This window comes from Zymoseptoria tritici, chromosome 20 (genome assembly GCF_000219625.1).
Source record: "Zymoseptoria tritici IPO323 chromosome 20, whole genome shotgun sequence".
Classification (NCBI taxonomy): domain Eukaryota; kingdom Fungi; phylum Ascomycota; class Dothideomycetes; order Mycosphaerellales; family Mycosphaerellaceae; genus Zymoseptoria; species Zymoseptoria tritici.
Genome location: NC_018199.1, coordinates 243320 through 265439, shown reverse-complemented (window position 1 = coordinate 265439; position 22120 = coordinate 243320). Strand labels below are relative to the sequence as shown.

Sequence of the window (22120 nt, the reverse complement as noted above, 5' to 3'; positions counted from 1 at the left end):
GGCGGTGGGTTTGGTAATGGACGAAGATGTCACCTGAGAGAAGCTTCGTTGCCTTCAGTCTCCTTGTCAGTGGCAGATTCGGCAGCGCCAGGAGCGAAGGGTTTTGATCGTAGGCGAAGCTGAAAGCTGAGAAGACACAGGGTCACTGTCAGCAGTCTCTTGTTGAAACGCCAGAGCTGGCAGCGGTGCATTCGATGATGGGAAAGACGGTACCTTGAGAAGACGAGGCTTGGCTGCTAGCACACGCACTCGGATCAGGAATGGTACTTATGGTGACTGCTTGTGGTGAAGAGGAGTTATGATTTTGATTTTGATTGTGATCGTGATCGTGATTTGTACTCGAATCTTTGTCCGGATAGCCGCCTGCTATCTCCTACGTAGCCCCTTCATCCGCATCCTTCGTGAAGGATTGGCATTCAGCTTGTCCTGCAGTTCCTCCTGCTTCCGGCTATCCGAGTCAAGGGAGGGAAGGTAAGCAAGGTAGGCGTTGAAGACGGCGTCGAAACCGCTGAAGTCCCCAATCTCGCGCTGTTGTCACGCCTGAAACTCGCTCTTCATCTTCCGTCGAAGGAAGTCGTGACCTCAAGAGTCGTCCCATTGCGGCGAAGACGGCAGCGACGTCACTGAATCTGTCAGAAATAAGACGCCCCTATGCCGTGCCAGTGGTGTTGTCAACGAGAGGGTGGACGTGGCAGCGTGGCTCCTCGTGTTCCAGGTATGCGCTTGCACACGTAGTAGCCGCACACCGTGCAGTCCGCCCACCGAAACTTCGGTCCGCACACGTACCACACGCACCCTCAACCTCGTCTTTCAGCCTCGAGATGCAATGCGCTCGTCTTCATCACTGCTCTTTCCCTGTCCTGAGAACGGCTTCGGGGCCTTGAAGAGATTCCGTGTGCGCGTGCGCGTGCGTGTGCCTCGTAGAGGACTTTCGTGCGCGGGTGGACTCTCGAGTTTGATGTGGTTGTGGACCTTCGTGTGCTCGTGCTGGTGCTTGATGCGCTGTAGCGGGGAGATCGCCGCCGTTGTTAGTTCCTGTGGTTCCACGCTGTAGATCCTCGACCGTCAGCTTCTCGGCATCGCGCTCCTTCCTGTAGCGCTGCACGGCGAGTCTCTCTGCGAATTGCTTGGTCGCTGCCAGCTTCTGTGATAGTTTGTATGCCTCATCGTTGAGGGTTTTGAATCACGCATCTGCTGCGCTGGCAACCTGACCGTGCGGTGGCGCCGTCTCCTTTCTCTGCGTGAAGTCTGTGTCGCTTATACCAGAGGAAGAGCAAGGTCGGTCTCACGACGCGAGCACAGCGAAAGTTGCATCCGCATCCGTCTTCCGCTCATGTCCTGAGTGAGGGCAGACATTGGACCAACGCGGGACCGAAGGGTTGCGAGTTGAGGTGAGGTTGGACATGAAGATTGGTCCGCGGGGGTGACCTGAATCGACCCTTCACCCCCGCTTCGTGCCTCAGGCTCCACCCCGCTTTCCCTCGTCTGCAAATGGTATTCACTCCACCGACCTCCGTGTTCTTCATGTTCTTCACCCTTTCTCCTCCCCACACCGGACGAAATCCCGCCTGATCAGCGCAAGCATCGAACGAATGCACTCGGCCGAACATTGCAAGAGCTGGGCTTCGAGTGATTGATTGTGAGGAGGAGGATGAGATGATTGTGATGGATATCGAGATACAGCAAGAAGGACGGGATGCTTCGCTTCTGGGACGGTCACGGCTTCGGTGCGATTGAGATACGGTCGACAGATGACTGAGCTCAATGGGAGTCAGTCGTCCAACAAACACCTGCGCGGATTGTCGTCGGACTCTCATCATCGCTTCATTTCGCTTCAAGAGCATCATCATCACTCCATTCCGTTTCAAGAGCATCATCATCACTCCATTCCGTTTCAAGAGCATCATCATCACTCTATTCCGCTTCAAGAGCATCATCATCGCTTCATTCCGTTTCAAGAGCATCATCATCACTCTATTCCACTTCAAGAGCATTATCATCACTCTATTCCACTTCAAGAGCATCACGACGACCGGAAGGTGTCGTTGCTGGGTGCTGATGATGTCCTGCGAATCTCGCCGCAGGCAGATGCCAGAGGAAATCTTTCGTCCTTTCGCCGTCTCTTCACCGGTCACGCCCTCAACAGGACATGGCCTTTCTTTCAGGGACCCCGTTCGACGCCGCTATGCCTTGAGCGGCTTTCGTAACCCCTTCCAGTCCAGCGATGCAGATGCAAATCCCCAACCAATATCAAATTCCCGTCTCGACTTCGGTCTTTCATCACCAGCGCCTTCATTCTCGTCCACTAGCATCCTCCCTGTTACGCCCACGAGGAACACCTCTCTCATGTGCCCTCTCCCGCCCACCAAACCACCAACGCGATCCCGCCAATTCTCCCCAGTCAGCCTGGTCGCCCGCGTGTGCTCGCGTGCGCTTGTTGCTTCTGGCAGTGCACATACACATCAAGTCTCGGTCCCGTTGTTAACAGGTAGTCATCCCTCCCGACCTCCCCTTCTACGATATTAATCTGTGTCCTCCCTTCACCTCGCACAACCCCTCCACGACCCTCCCCACACCTCCCATCTTAATCCTCCTCCCCCGCCCCCTCCTCCTCCTCCTCCTCCAACGCCTTCGCCAACCGCCTCCAGTGCCTCTACTTCAACCTCCCCTCGGCGCGATACACGCGAGGACGGCGGGCGCGGGCGGCATAGTGCGATGCAGCGCCTTGAAGCGTGGACGACCGCTATGCTGGCGGACGTGGTCCTGCACGGCGAAGAGTTCCGCTTGGGTGCAGTCGATGAAGGGGTAGGCAGGAGTGGAAGTGGGTGCGCGGGTCGTTGTCGTGTCCGCTGCGTTCCTTGCAATCGCGGCGGTCTGGGCTTGGCTCCTCCTCAAGGCTTGTCCCTTTTTTCAACATGGATGTGGCAATGTATTGCCTGCCGAAGTCCTGCTCCGTCGGCGGGGACTGGGGTTCGAGAAAGGGTTTGAGGGGTGTCGAGACAGGAGAGGGAGACTGGTAGGGATGACCTCGGCCAGAGTAGGTCTAGGCGAGCCGCAAGCGTAGCGTAACGTTAGAGTCGAGGCGTGGGGATGCGACACGTACGGACAGCTACCTAGCTAGAATACGATAAAGAAGATAAGAATGTGGACCCGCGGAGGAGGAGTAGTGTCGCCGTTGTGCTTTAGGACAAGCCCGAGGAGCCTTTTGGAAGTCGCCATTCCCGGTTACAACCCACAGCCTTCGAGGAGAAGCTCGCAGCGGTGCGTGAGAAGAAGCCGAATACCACAGACGCAAATCGAGCGTATACATAAGCAAGACAACCTAGAATTAACCTACAGTAGCAGACACACTTAGGTACAGACGCCATCTTCCAAGCTGGCTTCACCGCCGTCATGCACCACTATCTTACGCACATCGAGGGACAACTTCCGAGTCTGGATCTACCTTCCAGCCCTCGCAGCCGCAAAGGCGGCTTGGACTTTGGCTATCATACCGGCGATAATGTAAGACGTGTCGTGGGCGACGTTGGCGATAAGTTGGGCCGTCGAGGTTTCGAGAGGGGGTGCATTTGAGGTGGGAGGCGCGGTCTTGATGGACTAATGCTCGTTGGAAAGGAGAGACTGGGCGGTCGACTTCGGGATTGCTAGACAAGTCTTGATCGGTGTCCTCGTCGGCGGAGGGGGACACAACCGCTTCTTCCTCGGCGGAGAATTCGGCGGATAGAGGAGGAGGAGGAGGAGGAGGAGGAGGTAGTAGTGGAGTGGTGGAGTGACGGCTCTGGTCTCGGTACTGTGCAATAATCCTTTGAGACGTTACAAGGTAGTTCTGGACAAGTCATGCCAAGACACACCATTACCTGAAGAGGATGGCGAAGAGACCGAACAGACCGTCAAGTCTGAGGACGAGGCTGCAGCAGTTAGCACAGAATTCTGAATAGAATGCTCCAGCCCAGATCAATAGCAACTGACGTGAAATGTATTCATGTAGGCGTGGAGCGACGCGCAGATATCCAATCGGCCACGGTTTGCCCGTAGCTCCGGGGTTTCATGTGGGCGGTGGAGCGACGCAGGAATGAATACTCCACCGGCCACGGCTTGCCCGCAGCGTTGTAGTTGCTGCCGCTGTGTGTCCATCCGACGGATCCGATACCCGAGCTGAAATGATCTGCACAAACTGATCTCCAGGCACAGGAGGTCCTTGTCTAATCAAGCTCCCCAGGATGCATCCCGCGAGAAGAGTGGTCCTCCAGATTTTGCTCCAAACAAATGCGACGTGTCCGCGAGGAAGAATTTGCGATCCAACGCGCGGAGTAGGAGCTGATCTGGATTGGTGGTACGAGGTAGGCGAACTGCACTGTCGGCTGCCGGCAGAGCTGTTGAGACCGGTATATAGGCTGGTTTGCAGTAGTCTACAGGTTGGACATAGGTTGTCGTCAGAGGTGCCGCAATATTGGCCGGAGCATTCGAGTAATAGGCAGGTTGAGTAGGACTCCGGTCGGCATAGTGGGGGGGACGGAGGTCGCAGGCGGTATGTCGTGGCATCTTTGAATGAGCAGGATATGAAAGTGTTGAAGAGGAATTGTATGCATGGTTGCTGGCCAGTCGAGATGTAGTGCTGATGTTTTGATCGAATCCATAGGAAAATGCGACAGGCGGTGTATTGTTGTGTGCATTTTGTAACGGACTAATCTCCTGGGGTGGTGTAGTTAGGTATATGCAACGTCTACCCATCCTTTAACAATAGTTGCAGGTGGGTTTGGTCTTATCACAACCCCTTCTCCTCCCGCGGCAAGTGCAGCAGCCGTCCTTGGATCGGGGAGTGGGCTTGCGTTTACCTCTGCGTCCTTGTGTGCCGTCTACGTTAACGCTGTTGACATCTTTATTCGTCTGCGAATTCCGTCGGTCGTATAGAGAGCTATCTTCCGGACTGGCGCCATGTTCGGCGGATGGGTCTTTTCGATTTGATGAGTCTGCGGCGTCTAATGAACGTTGTAGAGACTCTGCCAGAGCCGCGCTGACTTCTGGTTCGGCACGAGGTGGCGGAGCTCCACGATCTTTTCTGTGGACTGGTGAAACCACGCGACCGTACCCGTACTGTCGTGGAGCCGCCGCTATCGCTGGCGAGAGGGGTACTGGCGCAGTAGACTGAGGCCCATCGTCATTTGCCATCGATGCCGGAGTCGCTATGAGGGACGCGGTGAATCTGGGGTTATAGGACCGTGGAATTTGGCGGAGACCGATAATTCGCAATTGAGAGTCTTTGGTACTACTGTGCACGGTTCGTAGCTAAGTAGTGTGGAGACTTCGTCCGGATTGGCTTTTGGATGTGATCGAGGTGGGAATAGGTTGCAGTGTTTACAAGACCCTTTCGTGGGACATAACGCAAGGGATATGCAGATTGAGGTCATGATCCGGGCCTTCACGACTTTGACTTGTTGTGCAGGGTTGGCCTGCAAGACAATTACCGAGACGATCATCGTTGGATCGAAGCGGTGCATGTGAATCGGAACTGAGAATTTGGTAGTCGTTGTGAGCGAAGATACAGTTCTAGGCTTCCTACCGAAAGTCGGGAATGCCAAGCGTGATCGGGAGCACAGAAGAGAAGAACCGAAGCACACTTGATTTCCCCAAATAATGTCGGTACCGAGCGGGTTGACAACAGGGCAGGTATTCGTAGTTCTCGCCGCGATCTTCGCGAAGACTTTTGGATGCCTCGTCTTGCTCATCCATCTTCAGCTCTATCGCCACGACTCTCTCGTTGATTCCGCGCGACGAGGCATTGCTAAGGCCATCGATCACAGTCGCCATCTGGCCATAGCATCGTAGATCGCAGGATCGTAGTCGGAGGAGAAACTCGGACAGAGACTCGAGACACGACTGCAGCGCATAGAGAGTGATTCGATCGAATGTATGCAATGGCGAACGAAGGATCTCGGCTTCAAAATGAGCTCGATGGCCTGGAGCAAGCCTTGGCCAGGGGAAGTGGAGGCAGGCGGTAGAGGACCGCAGGAGGCAGAACCGGCCCAGAGCAACATCTCCGAGCTGTGAAGGAAGGCCATCCGAAAACTTTCCAGCTTCGAAGAAATCTCGGAGACACGAACGAAACCTTGGCCAGATCCCAAGTCAGACTAGCAGAGTATGCAGTAGGTAATGCAGACTCCGACGTCCTAGCAAAACAAAGCTTCACGCCAAGGAGTGGAGGGACTCCGGCCCGTCAAATATGAACGGTTTGGGCTGAGGAGCTGACTTGGGCAGCACGTATCCGCTTGTGATCTTGTGGCCGATGTGAAGAGGCTGGCACAACCGTTGACGCGTGAGCAGGCAATCTAGCAGGTGAAGGGAGAAGAGTTGTCGGTAATATAGCGTCTTCCCGATGCCGGCACTTACTTCTCCACATTGCCTTCCTCGTCATCCACATGGTAGCCACCCTTGCTGGACAGCTGGGCGGATTCGTCGACATCGAGGTCTTCGAAAGTGCTATAGTCGAGGTTCAGGGCCGCCTGCTTCTCCTCTTTACCTCCTCAACTTCGTACACTGTAAGCTCTGCTCTGACAGGGAGGTCGGTTACCAGAGCTACATGTGCTCGCAAGTCGGTAACGCGTACTCCTGCGCCGCAGCTTCTGCAATTGCGACCGCAAAGAGCACACCTCAGCTCGGCAAAGGCGTCGCCTTCCAGTGTCCGTATTCAGCATCACAGGCCGTCCGATAATTGTTGCAGTTGATGAGTCCACTACGGCAAAGACACATGCACGGCAAGGCGGTCATGCAGTACTGGAGCGCGTTGACCCTGCTTGGCACAGTACACAGTTCGATGATCCCGGTGACTAATTCTGGAGGTGAGTGGGGTTTGTCGAAGAATATAGTCGTGTCGATCTGCGGTCTGATCATGGGACGAGGACTCGGCTCGTTTCGGCTCCGAGCTTCCGTAAGTTGCGTCAATTGAGTGCAGCCGTAGTGGTTGCTCAAACGTGGTCGACTGGAAGCAGCAGAATGGCACCGTCCTCGGCAAGATGATTCGCAGCTGAGCGGAGAAGAAGGAGTTGTCCAAAGAGTTCTCGCCGCTCCTACACAAGATGCTGCTGCCGAGAAGGCGCTCTGAAGCAGCTGTGCTTTGCTGCTCAAGTTGCCCGGACCGCGAGCTTCCTGCGGAAGCCTTGGTAGACGTAGCTCGCAGTTCAGTCGTGCGTGGTTTTCCGAGCGCTGTTGGATCTGTGCTCCCAGGGTGACCCCTTATAGGTGTAGATTTTGGTTTGCCCTTGTTCGACTGATCGGTCCTCGGAGGACCGCTGGCGGTGGGAAACCTCGGTAGACGTAGCTGTCGGTTCGAGCAGGCTCTCCTTCTGCTGTGTACTTGAGACTTTGCTCGGTGGCGGATCGTCGGTAGACGTAGTAGGCGGTTCTGCCGTGGCCAGTGTTTTGTCGCTCCTGGAGACTTGCTCGCCGTTGAAATCTTAGTAGACGTAGCTATTAGTCCCGGAGTGCCCTTGCTTTCCCATGTACTTGAGACTTCGCTCGCTGGCAGATCGCCGGTAGACGCAGCCGGTTTGCTGTGACTTGCTTCTCGTGCGTTCCCGGAGACCTGGTTGCAGCTGAATCATTAGTAGACGCAGCTGTCGGTCCCAGAGTGCCCTCGTTTCCCTGCGTACCTGAACCTGAGACTTTGCTCGCTGGCGGATCGCCGGTTAACGTAGTTTTGGTGTCGTCTTTGGGTATCGGCTTCGAAAGCTTGACTTTCCCGGGTCGCGTGAGCGGAGCGTGGGTCTTAGGCAAGATTGTCGTGTGCAGGTGGAGCTGGTGAGTCGTAGAAATAGTAGTACCATGTCGGAGAAGGTGGAGAAGCCGTGGTCCTTGACCGCATGGTGATTCTCGGCAGCCGTCAGATAGTCTCGGGAGTGGGTGTCCGTGACTATCAAGTGCGCAATCGCCAGAGTTTGCTTCCAGGTTATAATGGTCTCTGTAGGCATCTTGACGCAGAGTTGCAGAAGGGAAAGAAAACCTTGGCTCCGGATGTGCAGCTATGCAAGGTGTCCAGTTGAGGGAGAGTGAGAGGGCCCAGGTTCGTTGTGTGCAGTAGAAGAGGGTGCGGTTGTGCCCTGGGAGTATGGAGAAGGAGACACCCTCCGGATATCGAGTCCACAATAGGGTGTTGATCGCTGCGACCTGATCGTTGATGGCTCCTGCCCGAGGATATGCGTCGACACCCTTCGTCGACGATGTGAGGATCGAAACCAATCGCAGCGGGAACATTGCTCTTCCATGCAGTCACAGAGCTGCTGGTCGACGAAAATGTACATTCCCCATTGGCGGTGAAGGCGCCGCAGATCCGGTGTTGACGACCCGCATTGCGACCCGCATTGCGACCCGCATTGCAACATACTACAGGAGGTGGAGTTGTTCTTGACGGTCAATGAAATGATGCTGAATGAAGACAATGTCACCTTCGCCGCCGCCTCGTACACCATCTGGCTGGTCATCGGCTTTTTCGGCGCCGGTTGAGGGCACCTACGCCAGGGAGATGATATGGTCGCCGGAGCCGCCACCTTTGACAGAGGCTTGAGTGGTGGGAAGTGTGCTACTTGTCGCTTGTCCAGTGATGTTGAGTGCGTGCAGCAGTAAGTAGCAGCAGCGCGATGGATGGAGTTCGGCGTTGGATGCTAAATAACCGTGATCTCAACGTTCTGTTCCTCCAAGAACAATCAGCTTCAAACAGCGGTATTGATTTCATGCTCGCCGGCAGCTCGGGAACAAAATTTCCAAGCTGCTACAACAGTGAGGCCAGCTGTCAGACCGTATGAGAAGCCAGAGCGGAAGTACAGCCAGAACAAGCAGTCCAAGCATCTAGTCCGCGAGTGAAGCAGTGCAGTCGTCAGTCCGAACAAAGCGACTGAGGCTGCATGTTTCCACTATCTTCCAGGTCTCCCTCCTCGTCCCGTGGCCCAGCACACCCAAGATGTCTGGCTCTGCTCCTCCCTTCGGAGACGTTAACCTCGACACATCGCTTGACAACGTAGCCAAACATACCGAACGAGCAGATCCACCGCGTGCTGCTGCTCTCACCCTCCGACCTTCCTCCAGCCTACATTCTACTTCACCGGCACCACCGCCAAGAGCTTCTCCTCTGGCCGTGTTTCGCACTGCTTTCGGCGCAGTAGTTCGCCACCATGATCGTTAGATCCATTCGCATGACCTCGAGTGTTGGTTGAGGAACTTTGCTCGCCGCGAACGATGCGAGACCGCAAGCTGTCGTTCATCCCAAGTCGCTCATCCCATGTCGCTCATCGCAAGTGGCAAGTGGTTGTGGCTGTGAATGCGTGGGGACCATGTCGCAGCGGTGCTCGCGGAGGTGGAGGTGACGGTGGGAGGTGTCGCTCCGAGGACGTCCAAGACGTCTTGACGATCATGAGGAATGCCGTCATATGTTTTTCGGCCTCAGGCACGATGAAGTCACAGCCATCGAGGTCAATGGAAGTTGAGATTACAGAAATCCTGTTACACTACACATATACCTCCCACTCAAAAACCTCCAACGATCGACTCCGCATTACTGTTTGTTTGACATCAACCTCCACCGACTCCATCGACACCTCCGTCCGAGCGCCGACGAGACGTCCCGTCCTCAATGCGTTTCCCGAGCTACCGTACGATTCGTTCGATTTCGAGTTTCACCGCCCGCAGGACAATCTGGAGTATGGCAATGAGGCGTAGCAGAATGCTGGCCTGTACGGTACGCGCGGCAGGGCAGGTGTGAAGGTAGAGGAGGCAGAGCGCAGCAAGCAAGCATTCAGCTTTGCTCGACAACAAGAGGCGGACGACGGAAAGCAGCATAACCTTGTGTACTGCAAAGCACGATGTACTGCAACGTGGATTTCTACGTCCGGTGAAGACAACGGCAACACCGATGCCAAAGGCAGATCACCGCCCGGAAGAAGGAGACCTCTCGGTACGAGCAGAAGTACAGTTCCTCGAAAGCAGCAGAATAAGGGCTTCAGCAAGATGAAGGAGACTATAACAGTAATTACGCCTTGAGAGGCAGGTATGTGGAGAGGATGCGGGAAAGTCCAAAGATATTACCCGACTGACGAGGCAATTGCCAGACCAGGAAGTTCACAGACACGACCAAAGGTCACGGCGCCAGCATCGAAACATTCGAGTCGGTCAGTCGGATGCGTCGACGACAAAAATTCTAGAGCCACTGCTATTGTCCTCCCTCTGCTATACCACCCGAGCAACATGTCCTCCCACTTACCAACGCCGACTCGACCTCTATTTCTCAGTCCTGCCTCATCTGCGGCACGATCGCACCGCCTGCCCAGCGAGCAGCGCACCAATGGCCTCCTATATCGCCACAAACCGCAGCGAACTCATCCTGTGCCACTCTCCACGCAAGCTCCTCCTTCCCGACCTTCCGCCTCGTATAATGCGCCAGCCAGCACTCCTTCGAAGACGTCGAGATACTCCCCCGCTTTCTTCGCCGCTGCAAACCGAGCGTAGGCGTGCGGCTCCAAGAAGCGCAGGGAGACGGAGGACGATGCGGAAGAGGACGATGCCGAACAAGCTGGTGCCGAAGGAGTGTTCGCGAATCAGTTGCGAGTGGTGCAGGTGCTAGCGCTGTTTGGGAGGCTGCGGGCACTGCAAGCCGGCGACATGGAAGGCGAACTCTCCAGACGTAACTCGGAAGCACGCGTGCCATACATTGCCCTGCCAGGTCTGCTCTGGCTCGTCCACCAGCTCACCAAGGCCGGTGAACATCTTGTCGGCGAGGTTATCAGTCGAGAAGGAAGGCCTTGCAGAAGCCTGGCATGTCGAGGGAGTACATGCGCTCGGCATCCTTGCCCACACGCTTCTCGGTTGTGGACAGCGAAGGCTGCACGCGGGTTTAGACGAACCAGCTTCTTACGGATGTCCATCATCGGAAGCATTCCTTTGGTGTGGTTCTTCAAGGTGTCGAGCACTCCGGGCAAAGTCGTGATATCTTATCGCATTGAAGAAGACATCTCAAGGCGCTGGACAAAGAGATCTGGCCAAGTGTGTGCTTTTGGGAGAGTTGTTGGCAGAAGGAAAGAATCCGAGTCGCAGCGTGACTTTTGGCTGACGCTGACGCCTCCTCCGAGCAGGATTCACCATCTTCACCTTCCCATTCTAGCGACAGTCAGATCTGACCCTTACTCGGTCGCATCCGCCACAGCCTTCTCAAGCTGTCACCAACGCCGGCCATCGCTGTCACCAACTCACCACGGTCGTCCAGCCAAATCGACCTCAGCTATTCCGTCACGGATAACGACGGCTCCATTCCCGACCTTACAGAGCTCACCTGCCGTCAGTCTCACCACCACCCATCACCGTTACACTACCTGCCACTGTCAGCACTCTCGGAGCTAGAGCCAGGATGGATGGACAACCGCGAGACATTCGCCGACTCCCAATATAACATGCTCGACGACATAACAGAGATCTCTACGGATGACTACGACACCGCCAGTATTGCATCCTATCCGGATTACACAAGGCGAAGAGGAAAACATTGAGGACGTGACACTGTCTCCAAGTGTTGCCGTCAAAAGCAAGAGTAGTGACACCTCACAGCACCTGCGACAGACGCAGGCGGAGAACGATCTGATCGACAGCTACATGTCGGACGATCTCGAGACGCTACGCTAGTCGATCGTGGGACGCATGGCACCGAAAAAGGCGGCGAAGCACATTCTGTTCTTTTCGGACTTATCCACACCACAAGCAAATCCACACCACAAGCAATTAGAGACTCCACCTGTGCAAAGATTGCTTCATGCATCGAGCCCTCCAAGTTCGACAATTCGGCAACGTCTGACGTGGTTCGATTTCCGGCCACGCCAACAGGCATTTGTCGGCCTTCAGCAGTGATCAACGGACATGACCTCGAGACACCTGGCGCGGCGTTCTCTTGACTTTGGGAGAGTTTGGCGGTGGCTTGCGCGAGAGTATCCCGAGCGGCGGAGACTTCTTCTTCGCAGTGATGATTTCGGCGGAAATCTCTCGCTCGATCTCCTCGATTCGCTTCAGGCCTGTGTTAAGCTTTCAGGCGGAGACGTCGTACGGTATTGCTTTTGTCGGTCTGCCAGGGGTAGAGAGACGGAAGAGAAAAAAACGGGAGAGGTGAGAAGAAGGCAAGCAGTTGTCTTTTGATGTTTATGCCGGAGCTGTGGTGTTGGAAACGAAGCCAGAGGCAACAGTGCAAACTCATACCTAATACACGATTACATATTCTTTACAGAAGATGGTGAAGTACTACTCGACGACCCCTGCTTCGACAGCAGATCTTTCCAGTCAGCGCTCGAGACATACTACACGGCGACTTCAACCAGACTCGCAATCTTCCAGGCTACCCTCACGTCGCGCACCTCGTGCTCAAACGTCTCGTTCGCCACATTTTGCGAACCTCGAATCCCCCTCCCGTCGCCCGGAACTTCAGGCTCCTCCTCCGAGAAATCTAAAACCTACACAACGCAGACCCGCCTCGATCACCGAGAGCAAGAAAGAGAAGGGTTTGACGACCAAGCTGTCAAAGCTCACACCTGCGACCTTCCCTACGCCGCCACAGCGAATTCAACATGCTCGTTCCGAATCAGTCCCGACTCAAACCTCCCGCGCCATCCGAATCGCGATGGAGTACAAGCAGGTTCAGGTCGAGAGCAGCCTCCAACCGGCGCGATTGCTACCATGTAAGCCGCGCTTGACAACCAACGCCGCCGATACGAGGTGCAATTGACGGCAATGGAATGAGGACCTGCTTCCGATTGTCAATTTGGAGATGAGGAGGAAGAGACGTGGGGGAAGAGGAAGGACAACGCATCGAAGGTGGGGATCTGACGGTCGTCGATACTCGCACAGTCCCCTGTGAAGTCCGCCGGCCCTTTTGATACTCCACCCTATGGCAATGAGGAAATTGGCAGATCGTAACATTCCTGGAGATTGATGTGCGGAACCTCCGACGTGGAACGACTTTTTATTTCGTCGTAGACCGACGGCAGACCAGCACGATCGAGAAGGGTTCGAACGCTGATGTTCGTACAACCACTAGTCCTAGTCCTTTCCCAACAATACCCTCGCTCAGCATTCATCACCCACCACCCATTACACGATCTGACGACAACGCCTAGGCTTCTTTACCAAGCCGTTCTCCAAGCCGAGGATGTGGTCGCTGAAAAAACCCACCCGAGATCGACACGCCGACCTGCCAGTCCACACTTCGTACCAGCTTGCCCTGAAAAGGTCCACAATAGATACACTCACTCTTTGGAGAAGAAGCTATCGCTCGGTGAATATCGGCAGTCGGACTCTGGACCGCCTCCACCCTCAACACGGCGGCAGGCAGCATCGATCCGCTGATCCCTTGGACTGGTCTACGGTTTTGCATCGAAGCACTTACACGATAATTATCCGTGGCCTGCTGCCCGCATCGTTAAGACCAACCGATCCGCCAAACGCGACCTCACCCTTGTTCACCCACTTGCCGTTCGAAGCACGGCTGTCCTTTCCCATCCGGGCATCGGCCATCCTGGCAATTGCTTCGCTCAGGCTAAGACAGGTGAGGTGTTCACCGTCAGTGAAGACGTCTCAAGGCATTCAGGTGGCTCCTCCCATCGCTATAGATCACACACGCCTCCATGTCCATCCCCTACCACGGCGACCGCATCTTCATTTCAACCCCAACCTCTCCTCCAGCCATCGCTCCAACACCTCAATCGCTCCGCGAGCCACTTTCCGATCCTTAGCCCTTACTTCCCCCTCCCTCTGTACCGGGGACGAGGCAGAAGGGTTGACGCCGGGCGGCGGTAGCGGCGGCGGCGGTATGTGGAAGCTCGAAGAACGTCGGGAGGGCGTAGTCCGGGTAGATTGTCTGAGAGGCAAATGCGAAGACTTACCGCGCTCATGACCCGACGCTTTCGGTCGAGGAGCTGGGTCAAAGTTATGCCCGTCCAGATTATCTGTGGTGAGGAAAAGAGAGTGAGCTTGACACTTGGACATGCATGCTGGCTTGCCTTTAGGTAATGGGGGTCTGCGAACGTGGTGTTCTCGAGACGACGCCATTTGGATCGTCACGACGATGCTATCGAAGACGAAGAAGTTGAACGAAGGGCGCAAAATGGAGAAGGTAAAGGGCGGGAGGGGGTTGACGGCGAAGATGTGGCCGAAGGCAATGAACATGGTGCATTGATATGTGATGTACCCTCATGGTGATGAAATGCGTTTCTGGAGACCGACCACGATGGCTGGCTGAGACCGACCTACTTCACGGCTGAGTCTTTCCCGTGTGCCTGGAAGACCTGGAAGAGAATCACGTCACGTCATGTCACGTCATGTCACGCCACAGTTTGCGCCGTGCCGTGGTGGTGATGAGTATCTGAGAGACGGGACTGAGACCCGACACAGCACCTACGCCCACGTGCGTGAATTCTGCGGCACCATCGCCGACGATGTCTGGAATCCGAACGCCCTCATCCGGAGATGACCATCTTTCATGCCGTCAAAGGTCCAGATTGGAGCGGGTTCGAACACTCCGGCTCCAGGTCGAGACTTCCAGCTTCACGAGATAGATGATCGAGATCAGTCCTGCCCTTGCGCTGCCTGCACTACCCTGACCGGCCTCGGTGCACAACGAGATCATGATCACGGCGACACGATCACGGCGACACGATCACGGCGACACGATCACTGCGGCCACCTCGTGTTCCAGACATTCCACCTACCGCTCCGATCCGACATACTCCCCTGCCACTTCAGTTGTAAGCCGTAGACAAGGACTCGCCAGAAGTCAGCCTTTAGTCCTGTGAGGCCCTTGCGAAATACAGCCAAGCCGTTCGCAAACGAAGCATAGCTCGGCATCACGAATACCCTCGCTTTTCCTTCAAAGCCACCGTCGAGACCGATAACTCATTCCATTCACCGTCGCAGGTTTTTACACCAGGGTCCCGAAGTCTCGGCGTTGGAGCTCAAGAACAGGGCACCCAAAAGCGCATCACTAACGCCGGGAGGATCTCTCGATGACATACAGCTCGACAAGAAGGACAAGAAGAAAGGAGGTTCCAAAAAAACACCGACCGCACCAGGCGAGGCTGCAAGCATTGCGGAAAAAGAGGAAGTTACTCACTCCTACCAAGGCTAAGTGCAACTCCAGGCTCCTCGCCAGCTCCACTCAAGACTATCCGGAGTCAGGCTTCGTATTCCCAAATTTCATTTTCCAAGCAAGCAATCCAATTCAGATGCTTCCATTCCTCTAATTTCCGAGGCGAATTTAATCGGCAGGAATGTCCGCCTCTCTCTTATCCGCGTTACTATTATGTTTAGACTCGCAAGGTAGCATGTTCGCGGGGGGCTTCGCACCATTATTGCGCCGCTCCGACTATTTGTCCGCCGTGTCTGCCATCGTTCATGTTCGCAATCCTCTAGCATCTCGATCCTCCTCACTGCCGTCACCGGAGTCAGGCCTCTGCCCCTTCGCCGAGCTCTTGCTATTTTCTGAATTTTGCAGAACCGGTGAATCGCATCCCATCAAGCTTCTACGCCCCGGGCAGATCTCAGGTTGGCACCGCCGTAACTAAGCCGAATACGACGTACTGCCTCCACCTCCATTCTCGACCCAAGCTCCACCTACCGCCCTCTCCCTCCGCGGCCTGACGTTCGACCACCGTTGCCGGCGCCGTTCCCTTCCGCAAAGTCAGCTCGATAACACTCGTGTCACGCAATAGCTTCATTCACGCCTGCCGAAGGTGTATCACACACGCCCGCGATTTTTCCAAATCTGTGACCTACCCGGCCATGACCCTTTTGTAAGCGACACGTCACGAACATCACCGTCAGTCAACATCCTCGTCTCGCCGACTACGATTCCGGTGGGCAACACCACCACCACCAAACCATCGCGGGTACCCATCTCCGGGAGATCGGCTTCTATCTCGCCGCGGCGCTAGCAGAACGCTGACCACCAACCAACTCCTTCTGGAGTTTGAGGCGTTGACGGACATCGGCCGCTTTGGATTTGGTGGTAGAGGTGTGGATGGCGCTAGTGTAAGCCGCTCAGATTGGATTGGATTGGATCGGATTAGGGGAGATGTCGATCGAGGTCGAGGGTCTCGCGATTGCATGTCGAGGGAAGAGTGCTGGAGGTTAGGAGGGCGGCGAGACGGTCCGCAACGCAAAAAAATGGACAAAATTCGGCAACCTACGCCTGTTTGCACAACGAAATGACCCTTGGGCTATGGCCAGCTGCACTTGCTTGAACTTGCCCAAGGCGGGGTTCGTTGGGTTGGCGTGGTCCGCTTGTAGTTCGTGGGAGGGCGGAGTCGACGCCGCTGGAGCTGTGAGTGGGTTCAGTTCTGGAAGGTGGTGGAGACGGCGGGCTGTTCTAGAAACCGGCTTGGTGCGAGGGATTGGGTTGTGGATGCTCGCAGTGTTCTTGTCGTCGACGGAGGGCTGTTCGGGGACTGAGGTTGGTAGGAGGAATGAGGTTGTCGATGATGCTCGCAGTATCCTTGTTAGTAGCGTCCTTGTTGGCAGTGTCCTTGTTGGCAGTGCTGGCGGCAGTCTTCGTACTCTTTCTCTAAGTAGCAGGAGAATTGATCTTGGTAATGATGGTGGCGGGAGCGGCGACGTGGTCGAAGTGGCCGACGCCCGCGCCAGCATCGCCACGGTCTGATTCACCGTCCAGGTAATGCCCTTCTTCGGCTGCTGCTCCTTAGAGCGGCCCTGCAGGTGAGACTTAACATAGCCAAGAACTCGGCGGCACACATCTCGCGTTGCTCCCGGACCGTGCTGAACCGGAATCGGGAGAGGGTTCACGAGACGAGCTCGAGAAGCTGCTCCGGCGCCGGTGTGCTTCGCCCACTTCTTGATGTGGCTCACGAGCTCCGGGTAGTCCTTCTAGGACAGACGGTTTGCCTGGCCGGCGAAGTAGCCGAGATGAAGATTCGCGAAGACCGGCTCGAGGAGTTTGGAGGGGAGCAGTCGGGGGTCTTCGTCGGTGTCGTTAAGGATAACGTAGCCGGTCTGGCGATGCTCGGGGGTAATGTCGGAAGGATAGAACCACTCAATAACGACGTGAACAGTATACTTGACCATAATGACGGTAGTTGGTAGGCTGGCTGGGTAAGAAGAAAGTTGGAGAAGAAAGTTGGAGAATAAAGTTAGACAAGAAAGTTGGAGAAGAAAGTTGGAGAAGAAAATTGGAGAGGTCAGAAGCAGCTCTGTGTCCTCGCGCGTTCTGGGAAGTAAGACATCAGTCTCCCCTGTAGGGAGTGGGGAGAGAGCAATGTCGAACCGATGGGGAAGAAACATAACAGAACTCGAAGCGATTGGGGGAAAACGACCAGTTCGAACCGATGGGGAAACACGACACAATCACCCCTTTCGGCGAGGGAGGATGAGGACGAACCGTCTCCATCTCTCACAAGCTTCCAATATCATGCGTATCTCTCATCGTATACTGCGGAGTCGCCAGCTTGAAATCTCGCGTGCGTGGGCTTCTTGCTCCCGACTGCGCGGATGTTGCAAGGACGAATCGATGGCGTTGGGAACGAGCAGGAGCTGGCTGTAGGGGCCATGCGGTGATTGCGTCCCTGGGCGATGTGAAGAACGATGAGGGAGGGAGGAGTCGAGTCGATGTGGAAGATCAAGGAGAGGTCAATGAGGAGGTCCATCGTGAGTCCTAAGTGTACACGTCGGGTGAAGTGTGCACGTCGGGTGATGTGTGGACGTCGGGTGATGTGTGAACGTCGGGTGAAGTGTAAACGTCGGGTGGAGGGTGAACGTCGGGTGGAGTGTGAACGTCGGGTGGAGTGTGGACGTCGGGTGAACCCGAAACTTGGAAGCAGGGAGCTTTACTCCCGGATTCCATCTCGTTCCGTCCCGCCCCGCCCGTCCGCCTCTGCGATGGTGAACTCGGGCGAGCGACCTGGACCGACTCTTCCAACTCACGGTAACTCTTCTTAATTGTCCAACAAGCTCACCACCGTCGAATCGAACACCCGCCCATCCACGACGCTCATTGCCATAACCCCGCGCCCGGCGAACCCGAGTTGAAGGCTCAAAGCGCAATTCCGAGATGCAGAGCAAGGATTCCATGAAGCACAAGAGTCGTTGCAGGACGAGAAGAGTCGTTGTAGGACGAGAAGAGTCGTTGCAGGACGAGAAGAGCCGGCGTGAATGCACCGAGCAAAAGATGGAAGCAGCGCGGACAAAAAGTGGAACCTATGTCAAGGCAAACCAAAGAGGAGATCGACCACAAGGAAGCCTGGACAGAAGAGTTGCACAGAGCGCCCGAAGAGCTGGAGACGACGAGGAGCGCGACGTGTCGCCCATTCATCTGCACGCCGAGCAGATGACTGCATCTTTCACGAACGCCTGGATCACGGCCGGCACCACTAATGCGCTGTCGGGCCGCAGAAGGATGCTTGGAAATCATGTCAACACTAAGGCCAGGCAACCTGCATGCTCTTGAAGCAGACTTCTTTGGCACAAAACGAAGGAATGGCGCTAGATTCCAAGGACCTAGTAGAAGGAGAATGGTAATGGGGACTGGCGCAAGAAGGATTTATGACTGTCTGGCCAACCCAGCAGCCGGTCAGATGGTCTTCAATTCCGGCTGAGCTCAGCCAGGAATCAAAATCTGCGCGGGCTTCGAATTGTTCCGAGCCTCTTCGATCGATCTCTAGACAGCACCTTAGCGCCTCAACGGACACCTCTCATGGACCAAGGGCATTCTCGCTTACAACCGACCGCATGTAGCAGATCTGCTTAACTACGCAGACTTAGCTAACCTACGAGGTGCCCGAGATCTAGATAAGGCATTAAACGCTATCTTAGCCTAAATAGCTCCGTCGTACATAAGTAGTAGTATACTCGTCTTTAAGACTTTAACTACCTCGGCCCTATACGGGATTTTGCATCGTAGGAGTAGCTAGATAAACATAGTCTATAATCTGCTCGTTCTCCTAGGTCCCTACATCTAGCTCCCTACCTATATTAAGGAGACTTTATTCTTCCTCGGAAGTCGCGGTAGCTATAGTAATAAGTCGGTAGCGTCCTCTCGGTTACTTTTTACTCCGTCTCGCTTTGTTCCGCGGTTCGGCGGATATACTATATGTTTATAAGTATATTTAGGGATAGTCTACCGATTTAGATTATAGCTTAAGAGTCTTACCGCCTTAAGTATACGCCGAAACTTTGTTTTATAGGCGAAACACCCTCGCCTATAAGTATATATTAATATTATAGTCTTATTTACGCTCTTAGGGTTAAAAGTATCGGATGTTTACTATTAAGATCGTAATTCTACGGAAAGACATATTAGCGCGAGCGCCGATCTTCTAGTCGACTATATTATAACCGCTTATATTATTATATATTCCTTTTATACTATGCTACCTTTAGATATATCGGAACGCCGCGACCTCTACTCTTCGTATCGGGTCGAGCGATCCTACCGGTATACTTAAAGTCGGTAAAGTCCCTTATACCCTACGCCTTAAGACCTAGGGCCTCGTCTCTAATCGACGACGATCTACGAGGTATACGGTTCCGACTAATATATACGCTTTACCGACGTCTACGAGGCGTCTCGAGCTTAGAATTTCCCTTCGAGGATAGTTTAGATATACCTAACGGTTCGACGCTACTATTCGTTTTGCCTTTCTATCGGAAGAAGTATCTTTATAACTATTCGAATATATTAGTTTTAGGGTCCGTACTTAGCTTAACATAATTAATATTTAGGCTACGAAACTTCGCTAGGCTTCTCGTATCCCGGCGTCCTTATCTAGGTTAAGCTCTCTACGATTTTCTAGCTTCGAAGCTCCTCTAAAAATGTCCTAGGTATATTACGGCTTTCTTTCCTATTACTTTATACCGCTAACGTATTCGGTTAAGGGTTAAGAAGAATAGCGCGTAGAATAATAACGTCTAGGCGTCCTCCCTAACCTTATTATAGCCCTTCTTTCGAGTCTCGTAACGGCGGCCCTAACCTAATACTTCCCTTCTCTTCGTCCGACATACTACTTCGTATAACTTAGTATTCGAAAGTTCTAACGCTCGATATAGTACGGCTCGCGATTCGTTAGGCCCGACGGTACGCGTATATAGTCGTTACTATAATAAGAGCAACCGAGTAAGAAATAGGACGAAGCCTAAGGATCTAGCGTTGCCTTCTATTACCTTATATATTCGGCGCTAACGGCTCCCGTCTATAGAGCGAGCTATTCTCTACCGTTTCGTCGTAATTCCTTTCCTAATAAAGTAACTATAGCCCTAAAATCTCGACCTTAAATTTCTCCTCCTCTATCTATATAAATTTTCTAGCCTAATTAAAACTACTAAGTTTAATAAACGAACGATGTATCTTATTACTTACAAACCTAGGGTATATATATATACCCTGTCCTTCCTATCTTTATACTTAAATCGGCTAGCGCTAACGTTCCCTCTAATAGATTTCTATTCCACCCACCGCAGAGCGTAGCCCTACCCTTAGCAGTCGCGGTCGCAACGGCAGAGCAAGCAGCGGAAACCTACATTGCTACCGCTAGCGAGCAGCTCAATAACTCCATGAGTTCGTCACTTCGCAGCTACCTACGTAGCCTCTCCCCGTCGACGCCATATAGTGCCTTTAAAGCCAGCCCTCATCCGACGACCTCCAGTATCGCAGGCATCGCCACTCACACTCGCGTGCTTAATCTCATCGCGAAGAGCGAAGAGCGAAAGGGAGAATCGGCACAATCTAATCCTTTCTCTACGGATCTCGGCGCATGGTACAAAATGCACATCAGAAGCGCTGTGTGCTGTGTAGTAGTTATCCATTTCGTTCGACGAGCTAGCAGGCTGAGGTGCAAATACCCTTTGCAGGCCGCTAGCTACGTGAATGGTCGGGTTTTCGTGGTAGCGAGTTAGTCCTTGCCGTTCGGCTTGTTCGCGAGGAGGTCAATGGTCTGCTATTCGCCCGGGGATGGGGGCTTGAGGCGATGGGGATGGGCATTTGTGAGGCGATGGGGGATGTTGTACGCACTCCTCTCGGGGCCGCTCATCGTGCGGTGAATTGTAAGAAGTGGGAATTGGTTGCCGTATTGATATTGATAGCTTCGCGGCTACCGTTTCCTGAGGCCGCTGACACCGCTGCCGAGAGGATGTGGGGTCTCTACTACACGGCTAGGGTACGCTACACTTCTTGGTGCTCTTCGGGTTCGTCGTCGTGCTGTGTAGGCTAAGCAGCAGCAGTAGCGATAGGAGAGGTCGCGGTAACTAAAGAGTTAGGAATCGGGAATTGGTGGCGGTAGTAGGTCGACGCTGCTATCGCCTAGGCAAGTCGTAGCTAACGAGCTTGTTATGATTTGAGCTCTCAGGTGTAGATGTATAGCCATTAGAAGGCTATGCTCCTTAAGGCGAGTAATAGTATAAAGGCGAAGGATCGGAAGGAGTTTCGGCAAAGTTAGGGAGAGGGAGCTTGCATATCACGAGCGGAGATCAAAGAGGTTAACTTCCTCTCTCCTCTTTCCTATAAGCGTTAGGACTACTTCAATTACGCCTTAATTGCCCGGCTGCATAACTACGTTTTCCACCGGACTGATCGCATTACGACCCCCCTCTCGGCTTGACCTGCCTTCGACAACAACGACGACGACCTCGACTGATGCGCTACCTTCGCCCCTGTACACGATATGCGACTATTAACGGCTGAGCTGGTACCCTACCATCACTAATTTCTTAACTTCCGCCGGATGGGCCCTCACCTGGAGTTTGTTCCTGATCGGCCTACGGGAGTTTGATCTGCAACACTCTTCGCTTCGATGATTCGACCTTCAATTTGACGACCGACTCTATCATAGACGTCGGGGACTCGAGAATGCCTGACGGGAGGACACCGTGCGGTCGATCATCCAGTTCGAAGGATACCTCGTCCGAGTAAGTGTAAAAACCCGGACTATAGACGAATTAATAACGTAGTAATTCCCCTAATTTTTATTTATCTACTAGCTATTAATAGCGTATATCTTAACAACATCTTCTACGGCTCTACTAAATCTATCGTCCTCTATCTATCAGTTCGACTCCTCCTTCTTCCTACCCCACGCTGCCAGCAGATGAAGTGGCGACGGCC

At 54.1% G+C, this 22120-nt stretch overlaps 2 protein-coding genes across 2 annotated transcripts; one reads left to right on the top strand and one right to left on the bottom strand.

Annotated features, from left to right (window-relative positions):
* Positions 1-1841: 1841 nt before the first annotated feature.
* Positions 1842-2027, top strand: MYCGRDRAFT_30949 (uncharacterized protein; the record flags this gene model as incomplete). The annotated part of the gene is made up of 1 exon (XM_003846915.1): positions 1842-2027. A coding segment is annotated over one exon (186 nt), but the record flags the coding sequence as incomplete, so codon positions are not given.
* An 11238-nt stretch (positions 2028-13265) lies between these two features.
* MYCGRDRAFT_98038 (uncharacterized protein) lies at positions 13266-14862 on the bottom strand (the record flags this gene model as incomplete). The annotated part of the gene is made up of 5 exons (XM_003846881.1): positions 13266-13374; positions 13473-13555; positions 13902-13964; positions 14269-14303; positions 14745-14862. 5 exons carry the CDS (start codon positions 14860-14862, stop codon positions 13266-13268), a joined length of 408 nt encoding a protein of 135 aa, XP_003846929.1.
* Positions 14863-22120: the final 7258 nt, after the last annotated feature.